Genomic DNA, 20,440 nt, shown 5'->3' on the forward strand with positions numbered 1-20,440 from the left:
AAATTTAAATACACACTGCAGATATTAGATTACAAAACATAAATTAAATGTAACTAACAAATGTTCCGATCTTGTTTAACTTGGTTCAGTAACTGTATAAATGCAATTGTTTTTTTTTTTGTTTTTTTTGTTTTTTGTTTTTATAATTCAATTTTTATTGTTATCCATGTAGCATTTAGCTAGCTACTTTTACACATCTCAAGATCTTTTAAAAACAAAACACGGCATTCACTGTGTTTTGCTGTATTAAAAATGTATTACTTTTAGTTCTCTGAAAGTCTGAAATAAACTTACCACCACTTGTATTTACGTATTAGTGCAGGATATATGTAAGAAGATAAAGTCTGAACGTGCTAGAACAGTTTGGGTTCTTGGTCTTTTTTTTTTTTTTTTTGATCAACGACTTTTAAGTTGAAAGCGGTTCCAGGAAATGGCTCTTCTTATTTCCTCTTTTCAATCCTAATCCATTCTATCATGCCTGAACTGCTCCAGCTGTGGAAATAAAGTCCCTCTCCCCGACTTTCTCATGTTGGAAATATCACTTAGTTCCTCAGGCGAAACTGACATAAAACTCAGGCTGCCTTCTCGTTACACGGCGCTTTTACTTTGAAGGGACTTCAGCAGTCGAGTGACTCCCGGAAGTTTTTGTTTTCTCACCTGTCAGTTCGGACCAGACACTGTGCGAGTGTCAGTCTTGCCTCTTTGTTTTCCTCCAAGAAACACATATTATTTTGGGGAGTATAAATGGTTATCCCATGTGGCCATTTGAAACCTAACTGAGGACAATATCTAACACGGTTAGTAGAATTCAAAAGTGAAGATAATCGACAGTTTTTTCCGTCACTTAGCCTGAAGATGTTAGCCAAGCTTAGCTAGGTGTTATCATCATAAAAGATCCGTCATTGTGACCACCTCCGCCAGATATGAATATTATTTGTTTCAATGGGCTTGTATCCGGTGAATGTGTTATTTGCTGTATCTGCCATTGTGTGCCCAGCTGTAGAACTGTGTCGGTGCTCTTGAGCCGTACTCGATGTTCACCGAAGCTAACATTATAACATTAGCATCATATACAAACGAGATTCATTGATTGTTTACATCACTATTATAGCAGCTTTTTGTTGCTTCTGTGTGGTTCAAAGTCACGGTTTTTTTTTCGTATCCTGTTAGCCGTTAGCTCTGCTGCTTCAATGAAGGAAGTCTGGCAAAATGACGTCGCACCTCTGATCATGTTTTAGTCACATTGACTTTCGTTTTCAACAGAACTTGGGGTCGCTTTCGATATCTCACCTCCAGTCGAACACTAAGTCAGCAGCTCTGTGTGTGTGCTTTTCTTTGCACGTTTCTTCGTCGTTGCCCCAAGCATCCCGTCAACTGGGTATTTTTTTTTATTAAACTTACTTGTACAAAATCGCTGGTTGTACTGTACGAAACTTGCTCCCTTTGTGTTTGCTGCATCATTGCTTGCTGACATCATCGAGTAGCATTAGTACCTCTCTCTATGCTGCCCAGCTACTCTAAACAGGAAAAGTCCAGGAGGGTGAGGGTTTTTTTTTCTTTATGTATTAAATGATTGCATATATTTTTGATCGGCACCTATGAATAATGGAAGTTAATCTATTCACATCTGGGGGAATCATCATTGTATTTCAGTTATTGCAAGGCTAAAGCAATAGATCGAAGGCCGTGGACCTAAACATTGATATACATTTATTATTGTTATGTTTTTATAGATCTCTCTGATGGGTTCTTTTATATCGTCTATGTCCTAAAGAAACAGCTACATCTATTTGAAATTAATGAATTATTCAGGATAGATAGTACATTTATTATTATTATTATTTCTAAGAGTTTGAAATATTTATTTCCTTTATTTGGCCTTTATTGACCAGCTTCATCAACTTCATTCGTGGGTCGTAACCATAGATCTTCTGTTTTACAGTACAGCTACAACGATACAGTTTCCCATGAAAAATTTAAGATTGAAACTCTAGTGGAACTGTGGTTCTTTTGGAGAAATTGTTTGGAGTAGAAGAGAATTCCACCTGGAAAGCAGAACAAAGTTACAGTGCTGCGTACTTAATTATAAGTTAATAGGAGTTCATATTGATTATTTGGTAGAATTGTTAGTAGTATGTTTTACTTTACAAACAAAAGGCGGTTCATCACTGTAAAGATGAATCAAAACTCTTCAGCTAATTAGCAGGTCCTCTCTCTCTCTCTTTCTCTTTCTCTTTCTCTTTCTCTTACAGATTAGGCCTGTGCAGGCATGGAGCCCCTGACAGCAGATGATGACATCTGCATCCTCAAACATGAGACGGCCTATACGGCCGCTGGTGAGAGCCCCGTATCTGTGTGCGCTGGTGATGAATCCGTGGCTTCCCACTTCGCTCTGGTCACAGCCTATGAGGACATCAAGAAGAGGCTTAGAGACACAGAGCGAGAGAATACCTTGCTGAGGAAGAGGGTGAAGCAGCTGGAGGACAAGGTATGGATGTGAACAGAAAGAGACGGGATGGTGGAGGATCGGCAAGTTGTCAGAAAGAGCAAGATGATTGACTGAGGAAAATTACATGAAAGAACATGTTGTTTATCTTGATGGCTTAGAGGAAGAGAGTTAAAGAAGGTTTAGAAAGGCTTCACAGTGACTAAAGATAAGTAAAAATAGTTTTTTTTCCACTCTTTTATAGAACCTCAAAAATACAAACTCAAAAAGCTCTGAGAAAAGTGATCAAATTCCACACTGTAGGCACCTTATCCCTTTTTCCTTCGTGAGAGTCTCCATGTCAGCACCATCTTGCTGTAAAAGTGATATAACATTTGGAAATGAATCCTCACTGTCTGAATTATAGAAAAGAGTTGGGACAGGAAGGCTTTGCCAAACATTTGGTGGGAGCACGACAGAGTAGACGAGAAGGCTCCTGAAAGTGGCTTTAAATTCAAAGTGGAATACAAAGGGAGCCTTTTTTTTTTTTAAGAGGAACGGTTGGGGTCCTGGAAAATGGTGCATGAACGTCTCGGCACATATTTGAGGTTTCTCGGTTTTTATCTGTTGCAGCTGTCGGGCCAGCAAGAGAATGTACGATGACAGGAAAGTAACTCCATACCACAACAGCGAAATGAAATGAAGTTAATCACATTTCTCCTCCTTGCTTTGCTCTTTTTCTTCCCTGTAGCTCTATAGGCCAGAGGCTCCGCCATCAGAGGGTCCCCATTATGTGAACAAAGCATTCAGTGCTTATAGAGGAATTTATATAGAGAAGGAGGACCTGCAGATGGAGCTTAACAAACTGGTGCGTTTTCATATTCAGTTAATTACTCAAACTTCATTACAGACCCAAGCTCCAGAATAAAAACAAGACAATACAGAGACTACACACACAAACATATGTTAAAATATGTATATTTCACTCACCCAAGTCTCCACAACAGAACTACAGTAGATGAACCCAAAATAAATGTTGTTTTCAGAGACATTGAGATGGTAAATAAGTTTATAAAATTACATTTCGAATTACAGCCACAAATATTTGACTTGACTGAGGCTTAGAGATTGGCTTGTTTTCAATTTTATGGAGCGGGAGGGTTGTTTTTTTTTTCTTCTACTAATTTGTCTGATGTTGTATAGATCCAAAACGGTAAGAACACAGAACACGATGTTGACGACAATGCAGCTCGCCTGCACCGACTTCATGTGAAACAGAGAGATATTTGGTGCACTGCTTTGAATGCTGACACCCTCCTTTCTTATCCCTCATCCTCCTCCCCTCTACCTCATTTGTCAGAAAAAGGAGAAGAGTGAAAGCGAGAGGCTGCTGACAGAGCAGCTCCAAGCCAAAGAGTTGGAGCTGCTTCAGCTGAAGACGGAGATGGAGACCAGCCAAGGTACAGGTAGCGCACACAGACTGCCCAACAGCTGACGGGAACTCTGAACACTGTATGAACACTGCCAGCTGTTTGATGCTCTGGCAAATTTTGTATCACATTTGGATTTATTTACTTCACTTGTTTCTGTGTTTGCCTGCCTTTAGGAACGAGCCTTTAAAGAGGGTTAGATGTGTTAAAGGGAAATAAAATAAAAAAAAAGTAATCTTGCAGAAATGAGGGGATGCGATAGATTTTCATTGATTATTAGATCAGGCAAGCAAACCACCTCAGAGCCAAAGATCACAATGTACTGGAGACCAACAGACAGCAGAAACACAAAACTTTCTTCCTGTTAGTAATTTCATGAGTTACTGGTGTATATAAACTAGTCAGAGGTGGACTACTGTGGCCAACTATAAAGATACTTTTTCTACGTTAATACATCACTGGAACTAATCTAGTGAAATGATCTATAAGACAGAAACTGTCTGTTCATAAGAGACACTTTATTCGTAATACTTGCACAATTTATTGTTAATAAAGTATTCTTACTTCTGTTAAATAGGAATTTTTCTGGTAGCGAAATATTTAAATATCTTTGCACTGTATGTTATAGTGTTCCATTTAACTGCGTCAGCTCATCAGTGTCACAAATATTAAACTCGCCATGAGTTAAAAGACAACAATGCTGCAATTTTGTGTACAACGCTTGTCTACAAATACTCTAATTCAATTGCACTTTGAATGTGTGCCCAGTGATGAAGAGCCTGAACAGCCCTCAGGACTACTGGCAAGTGGAGAGGGTCAGCACTGAACTGCAGATCCACAAACTGCAGGAGGAGCTGGATAGGGTGACGCTGGAGAACAGCCGACTGCTGGAGAAAAGCGTGGTAAGTGAAAGTGGGGAGAAAGCGTTTGAAAGGTCGAGGACAAGGAAGAAACCCACTGAAAAACCAGCAAACCCTGGGAGAGATGTGACATCACAAGAGGAGACGACAACAGTGGAGGAGTGTTAGGGCAGAGTGAGGAAAGGTGGCACTGGGAGATGGGTGGGGAGAGGATGATAAAGGCAGGGAGGATATGATTTAACGGGAGAAAAGATCGTCTCTGAAAGGCCGACAGAAGGAGAATGAGTCTGGGTTTGACCAGAGGCGTTTTGACATGTTTAACAGCCATGGAAATACAGTACCTAAAAAGAACTCCAGGAAGCACCTCCGCTCTCTATTTTGCATAACTTAACTCTGTTTTAGGAGGAACCCCATGGCCTTAACGGACCAGACTTGGACCAGACCTGTGATGCAAAGTATGAAGCAAGGTATAGTGTTTTATGAATATTATTGAAGAATAATTTACAGTACCCCCAAAATCCAAAACAGCAGTAACAAAACCCAGCATAGAGCTAATGTTTCTGGTGGGAAGGTGTTGTTAAAACTGATTAAGTCCATCGCTTCCAGGGATGCAGACCACAAAGACATCTTGTGCAGGAAACCACAGAATGAAGAACAGAATAGCCAAATTTGAATGTGCTGATTTATGAACTTTCTTCAACTTGATTTAAAACATGTGAAGGTAGTGCGCTCGTGAACTGCCCCCCTGGTGCTTTTTAAACAGCAATCTTTAAAGCACAAAGGCGATCTGCTCAGTCACATTGATGGGCAGATGCACACAGAGGCGGTGGATTCATTTGACATGCGATCTGCTGTTCGGGAGAATTGGACCAGTTGCATTAATAAATGAGTAGATCAAACCTTCTCTCTCAATGGTTTTACCTGTGATAAGCAGCAGCAGCAGCAGCAGCATGGAGTCCATTTTTTTCTCTCGTTGAAAAGGGTGTACTTGGGTGAAGAATCATCACTTTTTTCCCTTGAGCTGAACAAATACGCTCCCACGGCGGTGCAGTGAAACCCCAACAAGTGTAACACTGACTGTTCAACAAAGTGTAGAAAAGTCAGATGTTCTGCTCCTTCCTTCCACTGCTGCAGTGTTTGACAAAAGCACGGAACGCCCGGCACGCTAAGATGAATTATTCATGGCAGTACGACATGTTGTGGGAAAACTTCGACTCAACAAAAAAAATGACTCTTACTTAAAGAAAAGGAAATACACGTTATACTTTGCTTCGTGCACTGTGAAACTGTGAGTCTTTTTTATCGCTTTCACAGGTGTGAGGAACAGAAAAAGGAGCCATTTGTGAACGGCCGACTGCCATCACTTCAGTAGATTTAAGAACCCATTATCATGTGTGAAAAAGGGCTTATATACTATTAAATAAGGACTGATTTGGCCTGCTCTGGCTAAAACACCTAAAAGGTCATTTGAAAAAGGTACAAGAGACAACGGGTCATGAGGGAAGCTTCGCCATCACTGTGCTCACTGGATGCTTTTTCAGAGGGTGCATTTTCAGCAGATTGTATTTGTCCTTTTTGGCCACTAGAGGAGGTTGCTGATCAGCACAACTACATCAGCACAGGCTGCTGTGCAGCCTGCGATGTGCAGATAACCTCAAAATGAACACAGCCGTAAGATCAGGGCCAGTTCACATCCAGAAAAATAGTGCTTGATAGAAATTGTTTAAAATTTCTGCCTTGTGTTTTGATGTCTTGCCCCTCATGTGCTTGATTACCTGTGAATCTCTCCTTATATTCAATGAGTGAGATGTTTGGTTTTTTTTGTAAATTATAGGTATTTGTTAGTGTTTGGCAGCACATTAATCCTCCAGGATTTTTTTCCCTCCAGGTTTGTTTGTATTTGAGGTGTTAAGTTAAAGCGAGCATTGAGGAGATTTTAAATCCAGCGGTTCACTTTAGGGCATCATCGCCATTGTGTCTCCGAAATGCAGTCAAAATGTGCCCTAATAATGCGACCGTATGCTGTGAAGTGGTTATGCTTGACAGCGGCTCAGTCAGTGATGGTGTTAAATGTGTCAGCAAAGGAGCGAGCTGTTTAGCAGAAATACACGCAAAGGCCTCTCCAGCAGTGATTTAGTAAGTAGAATGGGCTTCTGTGATTCTGTATCCTGCAAATTTTTAATCAAATTAAGCTGAAGAGCTTGTTAAAATGCTGGGGTTTTTGTTGTTTTTTTAACACACAGGTGAAAATGTTTGTTTTTTGTTGTTTTTTTTAAAAACCTTAGTTTCAGGACGAGCCATTTGTGCTCAGAAATGTCAAACAAAAGCTGCTGTCTAACAACTGGATGTGTCTAAGTCATTAGTGCGGTTGAACTAAAACTGTGCTGTTTGCCTGTAGGGAGAGGAGCATGCAACAGACATACAAGGCTTTGTGCTGTGAGGTCACCCGTCTGCATTCAGAGCTGAAGCACCAAACGGGCCTGATTAGGAAACTCAGACCACTGATCAGTGAGACGAGACAAGGTGAGGCACAAAATTGGGGGTGAGCTCATGAATGTACCACTGTTTTTGTGTGTTTTTTGTCCAAACCATTCCATGCTTAATATCTGTGGATTTGACAGCTCACAGCTCTGCTCCCATGTTGTTTCTTTTATCATCTGTGTTAGAAGTGTACACACTACAGGTTACAACAAAGATGTAGTGAGTGCAGCCTTGAATTTGGAGTTTAGGCTCCCTAAGAAATAATTTGAAATTATACTTTTTTTTCTTTCTTTTTTTTTATATCTTTTATCATCTTATCCCATGTGTTTTATTTTTGTTCTCATGAATATGAATGAATACGTCTCAATTATGCTTCTCTATATTCAGCCTGTGCTTCTGGTTCAAGCTTCATTGTATTCTTCACCCAGTTTTACATCCCACTGCATAAGTAAAGTCTGCCCCAAAATGATCCTCCAAAGTAAAAAAAATAAAAAAAATACTGTTTAAGAAGTCTTACGTAGGCAAACTTCAATTCTGAACACGTAATAACTGATGAAAGGTCAAATGTTCTAGAACTGTGAGAAGAAGGGTGAAAATGATGTAACTGATCTACATTTTGTGGCTTGAATTCAAAACTTGTCTCTCTTCACAGAAACTAATGAAACTACTCCCTCGATTCAGTTAAGGGTATGAGCTGCACCTTCTATAAAGATCCTGTCGCTGCTCCTTGTTGCAGTTTTGTATTGGTGTGATAAGACCGTGACTATCACAACTACTCAAACATTTTGGCAAAGGGCATCGTGAAATGATCTGTCCCTTCATTCCCCTTCTTTCCCCGGCAACAAACTGATTAGTTCTGTTGTTGAGACTCAGAAGAGGAGGCCATGAGGTGAAAATTAGATCGAAATCTAGCAAGAAAACAAATCTTGGCCTATTTATTCCACTGAGTAAGAGAGTAATCCTGTCGCTCAGATGAGGGAGATGGAGTGAAATAAGGAAATCAGGAGTGGCAAAGGGAAGGAAAGAGGGGGAGGAGAGTGTGCTCTGTATTTATTCAGTCATTCTGTGCATCTGCAGTCTTCTAATGTTCCTCCTTTGGAATCACTTTTATTCAAATCCTAGACTCAGGAGACCATCTCATGGAAGCATAGCGGGGATGGATGGATGGATGGATGATGTGTGGATGAAGAGAGGTATGGTTAAAAAAGAGGGAAGCAGAGACTCATTTAAACTTTGATATTCGCCACAAGAAGGCGATTTGATGGCAAAGCAATGATGTGTGTGTGAGATTAGATTATATGCTTTCTGTGGGGGGGAAACAACAGAAGAGCGGCTTTGTTTATGCAGAGAGGTTTGTTTAGATTAGGCTTTGTATGAAACCAAGTTATTATTTTTAGAAATGAACTTATTCACATGCACCAACGTGGGGCAGAGGTCTTATCGAACAATACGTAGCTTTCTGCACGTTGTCAGCTTTTACCCCACAGCTTTTTATTTTTTTTTGCTTTGTTTAATCCTTGTTTTAAGGAAAGAGCTGACATAGTTAAAAAAAAACTTAAAAAAACACGACATATCACACAATGTAATACACCATGTGTTGTTGTTAATTTGGGGTTGTCGTGGCTTATCTCTGCAAGTTCTTGACATGCTGCGAACTACTCACACCACTTTACTTCCTTCTTAAATACTTTCATCCTTAAGAAGAGGATGCACTTCTAAGAAGGATAAGATCCACTAGTTTAAACAAGTTATAGTGTAAAACTCACAATAATATATTTGTAACTAGCTCATTCGGCTTCATGACGACTTTGTCTTTGTCCTTTCGAGGCATCACCATTTCATCACAATACGACGTGTTGCTCAGATACTGTGCCGTAGTGATTGATAGAGCGGTCAAAGTGTTTTAGAAAGACATGTAGAAAGAGAGCTGCCTCTGATGCTTCTGTTTGCAGTTATGTGTAAAAAACCACATCCTTTTCTCTGTCTTTTTGTCTGATCTCAACCTCTATCCCCTCCACACTTTTCTGTCCATTTCTAGCTGCCTCAACGGTTCCAGTCCAGTGTCTGGACGACGTGGAAAAGAACAACAACCTCCCAGTTCCTCGGGCATCAGTGCCTCGCCCCCCTAGTGCCCCCCCAGTCCCCTCGTGCTCTGGCCGCCCCTGCCCCCCTGTCAGCGGCCCGCCAGGCGCCCTGCTGCCAGACTGCCTCAGGGAGGACTGCTGGTACAATGGGCCCTGGCCCTCTCAGAGCTGCTCAGGGGAGGCGCTGCTTGGGAGTGACACCTGCTCTGTCGTGCTGCCCCCGCCTCCCCTGAACCAGGCCTCTCTGGATGACAGTTCGCGCTCCTTCCCCAGCCCCCCCAAGCCGAGCGACGCCATGTTCTGGGAGGGACACGCCGCTGCATCCAACTCCTCGTCCTCAATGGGGAACTGCGGTCCGAGGAGCCCTCCCAATGCAGAGTGGGTCAAGCCCTACTAAGGTAAAGTTCAAAGGGAGACCTGATGATTAATAATTGGGTGAAAAAGAAACAAATGGAAAAACGGATGAACTCTCCAACTCTGCCACATTGCTACCACCTAACCTGCCTTAAGATGATTAAACCACTCATCAGTGGTAGACCAGACTGGACCTACTGTTTTGTGGGAAGTAGTCGCGGCCAGAAGAGGCCTTTTTGAGGTTCAGGCTGTCAACTTAATTTGCCCATTCTGCACACCGCATCGGTGAACATATCTAGCATTGCAGAGTAAAAGCTGACGAGAGACTCTCAACAGAAAAAAACTAAACAAAAACAATCATCTCTCCATGTGTATGTGTCCTTGTTTGTGCAAGCATGCATACCAGCAGTTTAATTTCTGTGTGTGTATGTATATCAAACAGTGTGCCTGTGTATGCAGATCAGTGTGTGGGCATCTTTAGCCTGCGTTTATCTGTATCTCATCCTAATAATCCTAACAGGGCTCAAAGGGCCTCTTTCTCCTTATATAGTGGCCACTGATCACTAGAGCCACAGCTTAGTAGTAGAATTTGTATAACTGTACCTCCTCAATGCAAGTCTTTTTACATTGGATCAGTGTAAAGATCAACAAGGTGTGTAGCCCCACGTTTATCTCACGATTGTGTTCAGGAGATATCGAAGTATGAGGACTAGATTTGTTTTTGTACTGTGATGAAGACATAACAGTAGATTTTTGTTCCAGATTGCAACTGCTACCAAATCTCAATGTGACCCAGACACACGCACATTTGTTTTTTTTATTTTTTGCACCTTATGGATGAATATCAAAGTATTCTGCCGAGCTACCAATTCTTATCACATCGCTTTGGAGATTTAAGTATTTGGATTGTTATGAAGATTGCAGAATGCGGGAAAAATGACAATTGATACGAAATGTATTGCTCTATGAAACAGATGCTTATGATTCCCCATAAATTCTACCACTTAAGCAATCCCCCTTAAATCTGCCTGTTCTCACATATTCAGTTTTCTCAGTCATATCGCAGAACATTTTCTCCTGTGTTGTTTCCTTTTTCTCAGCTTTGTGTGGTTAAATATCTACTTCGCAGCCTAAATTCTCCCAGGACTCATGAAAAAGAGCCCATACACTCCCCTGAATTTTTCCAAAACCGTACAAAGGATGAGGTTTGTGGCAATCTTGAGATGTAGAAAGTGTATCTAAGCTCTGCGCTGTGCTGATGTAAATGTGGCTGTTTACTAAAGAGCCGAGTTTTGCATCGATTTCTGTTTTTAGGAGTCAGACGAGTCCAAAATGAAGGATGTACAAACGCTTATAAGTGGGGTGGGATGAGCAGAATGTGCATATCTGTATAAATGTATATGGTGGGCTTCAGTACTTTGCCAAATGTGGTTTTGCACTATGATTTTTATGTTTTGGTTTTGGTTTTTCTCCCCTCGCACCAAAACCTCTTAATATAAGAGCTGTCTGCAATGGGGGCGAGACAGTAATGTTTTAACTTTAACAAATGTGAGCTGTGAGTTGACAAAAAGGTGCACAAAGCACAAAGGCCCATGGTTGTTGAAAAGATCTTTATTTTTCCCCATTTTCTTCAATCACGACTGTGGTCTTTTTGTTCTTAAGTTGAAAGAAATATTATTTTACAGCAGTAGTTTCATACTTCTGTAAACAATTTGCAAACCAAAATGCAATGTACAGTAGATCTGGATTATATTTTAGACTTACTGCACTTCAGACTGTTTGTAAATATGATTAAATAAATGATTGAAAGGTACAAACTGTGTGTGGGCCCTACCTCAGCCGCAGGCATTTGCATATCAAGCTCCAACTATAACAATGTGTGTGTTTTACAAACAGCCCGAGGCCAAACATTCACTCGCCTGTTGGCCTATCGATTGGGAGGTAAGCGCTTAAAAAAAAAAAAACCTGATTTATCTCTTAGGCCAGCGAAGCAGCGCGAGAAACAGTGAGTGAGAAATCAGGGTAGAGCTGGAGGGGCAAAGGGAGGACACATGCAGGTCCGTGTTTCCTTTGCAGGCAGCGAGAATATTTTGATGTGGTTGATGCAACACTTGAGCAGCTTCTCTACAGCAAGTGAAGCCTGTGATGCTGATAAGGCGTTGTGGACAAATTCAGCCCATAAAGCCTTCATTTCTTACTCATATGGGGCCTGTTTTTCTGTCTGAAGTTTTACTTTTACTTACCATATTTGGGGTTTTTTTGTTCTTTCTGGGCACATCACGGCTGTAATGCTCACTGTGTGCGGTGCATATGTTGCACTAATTGCTTGCGTGGGGGGGGCTGTAAGGGCGTAGGTTTCTGAATGATTTTTTTCAGACTTGTACATTCCTTTCTTTGTGGAATTCTCAATATAAGACTAAAACAAAGATTTAGAGAAATGCAAACCATCTTGACTTAAGCCTTCTCAAGTCGTCTCAGTCCAAGAGGCAGCGGAGGCTTGTTCAAGCGTTCCTGTTTTTTCTGAGTTTCAACACATGGGTTTGTGCGTGTGTTCAGATGACAGCTGGATCTCTTTCTAAATACTTTAGAATATACTTAGAATTGTTCGTGTTGAATTGTTGAAGCAGTCCGCATAGTCTTTCTAAAGGTGACAAACACCTCATCATCTTTGCTTCTAAAGGGTTTAGCTTCTCTGAGACACTTTTTATATCTCATCAGGTTACTGACTGTTGCCAGTCCCATAGTAATTTGCAGGGCTTTCCCCCAGTTTTCAAGGCCTGGCTGCCCCTCGGAACCTTTTCTAAATGTGTTACTTGCATCCAACTGAAAATGAGACCCTGAGGAAAATGAAACCTTTAACAGCGGTTGTTGGCACATACCCAGTGAAGCAAATTAAAGCAACTAATTTGCTAAATGCTTAGAAATTTCACCAAATTCTGAAAGCAATGAACTGAATCGGTTTAATTACACAGAGAACTGCATGCAGGTTCATTTTAATTCCACAACGCAAACATTTAAATAATGCTAATGAGTCAAAGTGATCGAGTTAACCAGAATGAGGTGTTAAACATGCATCTTGAATAAAATACAATCGTGACCACGTTTTGGTTTTCATTAACTGCTTTTGAAGAGGTTTTATTTACAAAGTCACACAATCGCACAGAGTTGCTTTCTGGGCTGAAGCCAGGCGCCTCTCAGTCTTTGTAGTTTCCAAATCGTTCTCAGATCATTTGTAGGTCAGTACACTCAAAAAAAAGAACGCAGCCTCCTAATTACTGCTGACGCCGTCAGTGCAGATACAATAACCACATGACAAAGATGTCCCTCAATTTAAATCTGTACAGCATCAAAAGCATCTTCTTCTGAAGATGCTCCAGGAGTGACTGCTTGATGGAAAAGTCATTCCTGCTATGACAACACAGCCGATTCAATAAAGTGAGAGAAGATCGTTCTAAATGAACCACTTATGACCCGTTGATGTGCTGACTCAACACAAAACATTCTGATTATTAATCACTCTTACGCACCAAAACAGAGATGGTCTTTCCAGAGATTTAAATAAAAACACACATTTGTAGTTTTAACTCGGTCATCCTGCCATCATGTATGGAGGGTGAGCTGGAGTCTCTGAGTCCGCACACCCTGACAGACATTAGGTGAACGGGTCGCTCGTTATTACATGCTGACTGGAAGTTTCTGTTTCCTGCTCTTGGTTGGGACCCCCGTCTTCTCAAATTCCAGTTTCTCTTGAATGTACTGTTTCTTACACTCCTCGAAAAACGCAGGATCTTGGTAGCTGGGTGAAAAAGGAAAGCACAGAATCATCACTCAGACAGCAGCTGCATGGACCGGAGACTGCAGAGACTTGACGGGCGACAGTTTTGGGTGCCAGCGTGGCGGGAGAGAGCAGGCAAGCCAAAATAAAAGCTACAGGCTCAGTAGCATGTGGTGCAACAACACCTTACAGTGTGAGTGCTGTGTTGCAGGAAGAAGTGCAAAATACTCACTGTACTGTCAGACATTCCTTCAGGGCCGAATTCTCTTCACGACACTTAAACACCATGAAGAAACCGGCATCCTTACAGCAGTGGTTGAACGCTGGATGGAGATGGAGGAGGAGAGGCATTAGCTAACGAAAAGGGGGGCCAACATTTAATAAGGGGTGTTGCATTTGTAGCTTTCAAACAGGAGCACAACTAAGAACTAAGATTAACACAAAAATGCTGTGACCGTCACCTCAGTTATGATGTACAGCACCTCTGCAAGGATGCATCAGCAGCGCCGTGTCTCATGTACCATGTTAAATGTGGAAGGTCCTCACTGCAAACAAGGTGCTGAAAACGGAGTCTTCACCCTGTTAGCAGGCTCTTTCTCAAGGCTTTAATTAAAACCGCCGCCGTCACACGTCCCCTCTCAAACAACTGGTATAATTACCTTCATCAGCGGCATCAGTATGGTTATCACACAGACGCTTTCATCAAGATGCAGATGTGGGGAAAAGTAACTGCAAAACCAATTTAGAGAAGCAGAAGAGTGCGACTAATCTAATCAACAAGGGCCTCATCCTCATCCCTCGGTATTAATAGAGGCTGCCTCTGATCGCACAGCAGCTCCACAGAGGCAAATCTATGAGATCACTTTTATGTAAGAAGAGGCTGTTAGAAAGAAGTGTAATGGCACCTTTGGTTTGCCATTTTAAAGTAAGTAGAAAGTAGGAAAGTAGGAAAGTAGAAGAAAAAGGCTTGTCCACTGAGGGATATGTGCGGCTTAAGAGGAACGTACAAAATGCTCCGTATATGAATGTTTTGTTTATGTATAATAATATCTAAACAATATATAACAGCAGGGGTTTATCCCTTTCTAAAAAAAACAATATTACCTTTAGAAAAACACAGAGAAACTGACTTCATTCTCCTTTTTTCCTTCCATATTTCTGATTTTGGCATCAAAACAAAGGATTGCTTTTAGAACCCAAACCAGAACAGCATCAAATACAAGAAACGGAAATAGCAGTAGCTGTTAATTGAGCGTACAAGTTGCTCAAACAGCCTGAAGGACGTGGCCGAGAAATGACGTCAATCATCAGTGCAGAGGGAACTATGGTGTCAAGTAAAACTAAAAAGAGTCCAGTTTGGCAGCACTTGTTTGCTGAACAACAAAGATCACAATGCTCAACTGCGTGGTGCGCCGAGGCATGTCAGCAGAGACAGATAACACAGGAAAACATACTTGTAGAATGTGTTTTTCGCTTTTCTTTATAAAACTCAAATGCACAGACGCATGCAGGAGCCGAGTGCAAACACAGAGATACACTGCAGGCGGAGGATGGAGGTGTGAAAATGAGTGGGACAAGAAGCTTGTAACGTGAGGGGGGTTTCCACTCCACACACAGCTACTATCTGTCCCATCACCTCAGCCTGCGTGTGCGCTGGGTCCCCGTGAGAGCAGCTCACATGGGCTCACACAGGTTGTCATCAGATTTCTACAAACCACATAACTTAAGTAACTATCTGGCTGGTGTGCTCTTTCCAGTGAAGAGGACATGCGAGAGCGAGGCTGCCACCGTTTCCATAAAGAGGCAAAGAGCCAACTGCTGTCAAGCCAATTCGCCTGGCTCTCAGTTCACAGAATACAAATGGGCTCAGGAAGTTCAAAACGTTCAAAGAACAGGAAGAGGACGACCAAAAGAAGAAACAATATCGAGTGATCTCAAGGGAAAAGAGAGATTTGTGAACTACAGATATGAGCTTCAGTTGCAAATCAAAGTACCATCTTCCCATTTTCTGTCAGGCTGCGTTAGATATTGAAGAGACTCGTGGAGGAGGGCAAACAAAAAATGATTATCGACAGGTTATTAGAAGGAAATTGTATGCAAAGTATCGGTGATCCCAGCCTCACTTAAAAATCACATAGAAAACGTCAATAAACCTTAGATTGTATTAGGTAAACAAGCTGGGGTTTACTCCGGCACAAAGCTTCACTTCACAGCCTGTAAATATGTCAGAATTTCACCGGCGGTAGATCAGAAAACCAAACAAAACTGGTAGTGCTCTAGTGGGAATTTTGACAGTTATCATAACTGAATAACTTCTCTCTAAATTGATCTGTGGAGGGACTGAATGAGTTTTTCTATCACACTCAACCCACTGTTCAGTCATACGGTTTTTATTTCATTCCACTGAATTTGTCTTTGATTGCGATCAATCTTATTTTCCAAGATTAATACAATAAATGCACATTTTAAACAGCACAAATTGAAAGAAAAAAAAGCACAAATTGAATAGATTTCCAGAGCAATATTAAAGTGTAAATTAGAAAATTTAAAAAAAAATTGTCCCTGCAAAGCTACCATTTAATCTGTATCTGTTATCAACAAGCATTGTGAATTTCAGGTGCTTTTTTTTATTTTTTATTTCCGTTTAAACATCCAAATGAGACCATTAAAGATGTGCTGCATATATATAAAACAGAGTTAAAATAGAATAAAACAAATAAATAACAAACAAATAAATGTGTAATTTGGATGTTTTCTTTCTACTCTGCAGAAATGAGATTTTATGGGGGGCAAAGAAATCTCAAACCCCTCCGACTTGGATGGCTGTTTTTCTGCTACGTAATACCGCAGCACAGTGCAGCTGTGTCACGATACATGCTCCAAAATTAAGGTGGCAAAGTTTTACTACACCACACCTGTACATCTAGAAAACAGCAGCTGGCAAACCCACACACATAAAGCTTTATCGCCAGTTCTTCCATGCAATTACTCACCCTTTTTTCTTCTTTCGTTAAGAAAGAACCTCGAGTTTGCATACGCCTGGTGTGATGTTTCTTTCAGCCTCTATCAGGCTTTTGTTTTAATTCTAACAAGGGGGCTGAAGTCAGTCTCGAACAGATACCTTAGGGCTGAGAGAAAGAATAACCTGGAACTGAATTTCTCGGCCAGAATGGGTGCAAAAGTGTGTCCGTCGAAAATTCAAAACCTCTTCCAACTGTCAACGACAATTAAAAGCTCTAAGATCGTCTAGGTGCTGTATGGCATTTGAGTCAGGACTCTGCATCCACTTGTTCAAGTCATTGTGGGCTGAATGTGTCTGTGAGCTATCCCATTTTAATCTAAAATACGTCAGTCAGCTGTTGGTTCGGAACTGCAGAAAAGCTGTTGCAAGATTTTTTTCATTTCTAGCAATTGTCTAAAATAAACAAGCACTTGTCCAAAGTACAACCAACAAAGGTGTAACAGCTGTGTTTGATGCATGTCATCCTCGCAGATAAGTCAGTAAACTTGGTATGACAACCTCAGTGGAGCGAAAACGTCGCACGCCACAGTGATCTCCGGGAGCCAAGTTGGGAGGCACTGATACAGGGAAGCTTCCTGTGATTTTTTGGTCTAAACGTGACCACGGTTGGAAAATGGAAAGAACTTTAGAAAATGTTGGGTCAAACTAGGGAGCTCTCTGAAGGAGAACTTCTTCCACTTTTCACTCACTTTGTGCAGGAATTTTGTTTTATTTTTTTTCTCTTCTGGCGTTACTCATATTTTCCACCAACCACCACTTACATCATCTGGATCATTCACCACACAGCTCTGTCAAAGGTGCTTTCCCTCAAGATGGAAGAATACCTACGTTGAGGCAGGAGCCCCAAAAAAAATAAAAAAGACTGCACAAACAGCTCTATGAGTTATGGTTGCTTCAGTTCCGGCAATGCACAAATTTAAAAAAAAGATGGTGTCTTCCTCCAGTGGTTTTGAGAATCATTCCCTGCCTTAAGAAAGAACTTCATGTCACATGTACTTTTCTAGGAGTCAGAGTTCAAAAGGCCTGCTGCAAAATCAGTCTTTCATACGCACCTTCAACTTTTTCGACACAAAGCTCCCTGGCTTTCTCCCTCATCAACTTGGGGATCAGTACATCCTTCTCCACATGCCTCAGTTGGATCTCCTCTGATGACAGATAGAAAGGAAAGACAAGCACATACAGTCAATAATGACCACCTCGGTAACAGCTTTCTTTTTCTGTTCCCTTTGAGACTTCCATCCTTGTTGTTATTGAATGCATCCACGCAGACGCCCACACACAAAGTATTTTAAACGTAGCTATGCTATAAAGTACTGCAGTATGTATACGATTACTAATCCAAAATTAGCATATCAAGCTAAAGATTGCTAACATTACCACATCTACACAAGTCAACACAACACTTTCCGTAAAGGGCAACGTAACGTGTATATCTGGCTAAAATTAACGTTATGAGATTACAGGCAAAGCATTGATGAGAGTATAAATGTTTAATACCTGTGTTTGTTGCCTCCATTGCGATTCAGCTTCTCAAAACATTACAAAACAGAGCCAATGTGACCTAGCCCACGAACGTTGAAAACACTTCCGCTGACGTAATGAAGTGGCCCAAAAACTACAAATCCCACAGTCAAATAAAGTCCATGGCCGCGTCCGTCTGTAGTTTCGTTTCATAAAAAACCTTTACATGTAAAGACTGCTTCAATGACAATAACAATAGTAGCAATAATCATAATAATTATATTAATATTTATTTTCCATGTAACTGTTATTGTGAATACCGTTTTTCCCCTTCCTGTTTACATTTAAGTCGTCATTTTGCTCTGTAAATCGCGTTAAGTTATACCCGATATTTGAAAGGCGCAATACAAACAAAGAATTTCATAAATAAGAACCTTTTTTGATGAAAGATTGATTACAAAATTTGTCAAATATTGAATTAAGAAATGTTATCTATTGATCCTTCAGTCAGGTTAAATGACAATCCACTAAAGCACATAACCACCCTACAAGAAATGCACCCATAACCCATATACAATTAAAAACTTTTTAAAACATTAATTGATTGATTAATATATATATATATATATATATATGTTGACAAGCAATAGCTTTAACTTTTTTTTAAGCTAAGTTTTTTGAAGCTGTATTTCATTGAAATGACTGCACTGACCATTGAGGTGTTTCTTGTTGTCTGCCTACCCGGTGCTTAGAGGAATTATTCTTAAAGAAAATGCAGTGTCAGATGCAAAATTTCCAATTTCATCTGTTAACAGCCACTAAATTACTTGTAAATGGCATTTTTTAAGAAAGACATGACACATCGCTGTAATAAAAGCACAGCTACAAGGGGGAATTAATGCAGGTAAATCCACTGGGCTGTAAAGATTTCACTTCGTAATATTAAGAAAAGAACCACTGATAATATTTGCTGTTTCCTCTGTGACAAGCAAGCATGTCAGTTAAGACAAAAGTTTAATTGTTTGTCCAATAATGTAGAATAAATAGTCATTAAACTATAACAGTGGAAATCGCTTAAGCAAGACATTTACCTTTATTTGTTAGCCTTAAGAGACAAATAAAGAGTGTTTCTAAAGATTGATCTTTGCTAGATTTAATGGCAGAATGTTTTTATTGAGCATTCTGTTTTTGAGGCGCCAATTTAGACTGTTACGTGCATTTCCAACGCAACAGGGTGCACATGTGAAACAAATCTGTAATTTGGGCCACCTGGCACGAGTGAAATCACATAAAGTGGCAGCAAAATTAAAGAGTATTTCGACATCCAGCCACAATGTATCAGAGCCTGAACCACAGATTGTGCACTGAGCACAGCAAGTCTGACCACAGTCAGCTGTGTGGCGGACCTGCTGTCTACATCACATACAAGGCTCCACCTGTTCAATCAAAGAGACAGGTACACTCTCAGAGGCACAAACATACACCCTGAAGCAAAAGACAGCCTTCACACATTCAGCAATATAAACAATGTACATTGAGACACAGGTGTAACAGCCCACCTCCATATCCAAACCACACACTTACACCTAGTGCGCCTTGACAACTCACACTCACCCACACACACCACCACCAGAGGGGATGTCGTGAATCTCTTGCTTGTCTGTCTAAAGTTCTCACAGCTCTCTGGCCTCGCAGCGCTAAAGCTGCTGCTCTCCTCTGCGGAGGAGCACAATCCTTTCATCTACAAATCAAAAGGCAGAAACAGCAAACTATGATATTTACAAGAAGAAAACAAAAACCCTTTTAACAAACAGAGACCACAAACCATCACCTGTATGTAGTGCACACACTTTTTTAGAATTTACCCAACACTGAGACACATAGACAGATGGAGGTGTGCCTCTCCAAGTCCAGACAGCGCACTCTTCTGTTCCCATGCCTCCTGACACCAGGTGGGCATCTGCAGATTTTAATATCAACAGATCTCTCCAAAATGCAGATCTTGCCAAATCTTATCAACAGGGCCAAATGGAGCTCACACGAATGATTGCACAACTACTGAACCAAATCTGATGAAAACGATATGTTAATGTCCCTTAAATACATTATCTTTATTTGATACGTTTCATCCTGTTAACAACATGCAACTATGGTGACAAGTCAACAGGTTTGTTACACCTACAATGTTACATTATTGCAAAACAGTTTGAAGATAGAGATCTGAGGCAAACCCTAGTGATGCAGCATCATGTGTCTTTTACTCTGATCAAAATCTAAAGTTTTGATGATAAAGAGGATATTTTAGCAGAGGTTCTTGAGACAACTTTATATATTTTTTGTACATCTTAAGTCAAAACAGACATGTAATTCTAAACTCAATCAAGTGGCATGATCAAAATTAAGCTATTTGTTTAGTCAAGTAGATGCACATTGTATTCGTCTACACAAGAACTGAAACAGAAAAATGTGGATTCTATTACATGATTATCATGGACAAAAGCACTCAGGATAATAATACTATCCAGATATCAATATGAAGAATGTGAAA

The 20,440-nt window shown here is 40.7% G+C and overlaps 2 protein-coding genes across 2 annotated transcripts; one reads left to right on the forward strand and one right to left on the reverse strand.

Moving 5' to 3' along the window:
* The first annotated feature begins 629 nt into the window (after positions 1 to 629).
* On the forward strand, positions 630 to 9,977 carry azi2 (5-azacytidine induced 2). Its single transcript, XM_072394667.1, has 8 exons — positions 630 to 797; positions 2,253 to 2,488; positions 3,177 to 3,293; positions 3,786 to 3,885; positions 4,624 to 4,757; positions 5,118 to 5,182; positions 7,114 to 7,238; positions 9,235 to 9,977. The coding sequence occupies exons 2-8, from the start codon at positions 2,270 to 2,272 to the stop codon at positions 9,675 to 9,677; spliced, it is 1,203 nt and encodes a 400-aa protein (XP_072250768.1). The 5' UTR covers positions 630 to 797; positions 2,253 to 2,269; the 3' UTR covers positions 9,678 to 9,977.
* A 2,616-nt stretch (positions 9,978 to 12,593) lies between these two features.
* cmc1 (C-x(9)-C motif containing 1) lies at positions 12,594 to 18,034 on the reverse strand. The gene is made up of 4 exons (XM_072394668.1): positions 17,929 to 18,034; positions 17,484 to 17,576; positions 13,642 to 13,732; positions 12,594 to 13,430 (listed from the first exon to the last, which is right to left on the reverse strand). Exons 1-4 carry the CDS (start codon positions 17,945 to 17,947, stop codon positions 13,310 to 13,312), a joined length of 324 nt encoding a protein of 107 aa, XP_072250769.1. The 5' UTR covers positions 17,948 to 18,034; the 3' UTR covers positions 12,594 to 13,309.
* Between the last annotated feature and the right edge of the window lie 2,406 nt (positions 18,035 to 20,440).

The sequence above is a fragment of the Leuresthes tenuis genome, unplaced genomic scaffold (assembly GCF_036924035.1).
Source record: "Leuresthes tenuis unplaced genomic scaffold, fLeuTen1.0.hap1 SCAF_10, whole genome shotgun sequence".
Lineage (NCBI taxonomy): Eukaryota > Metazoa > Chordata > Actinopteri > Atheriniformes > Atherinopsidae > Leuresthes > Leuresthes tenuis.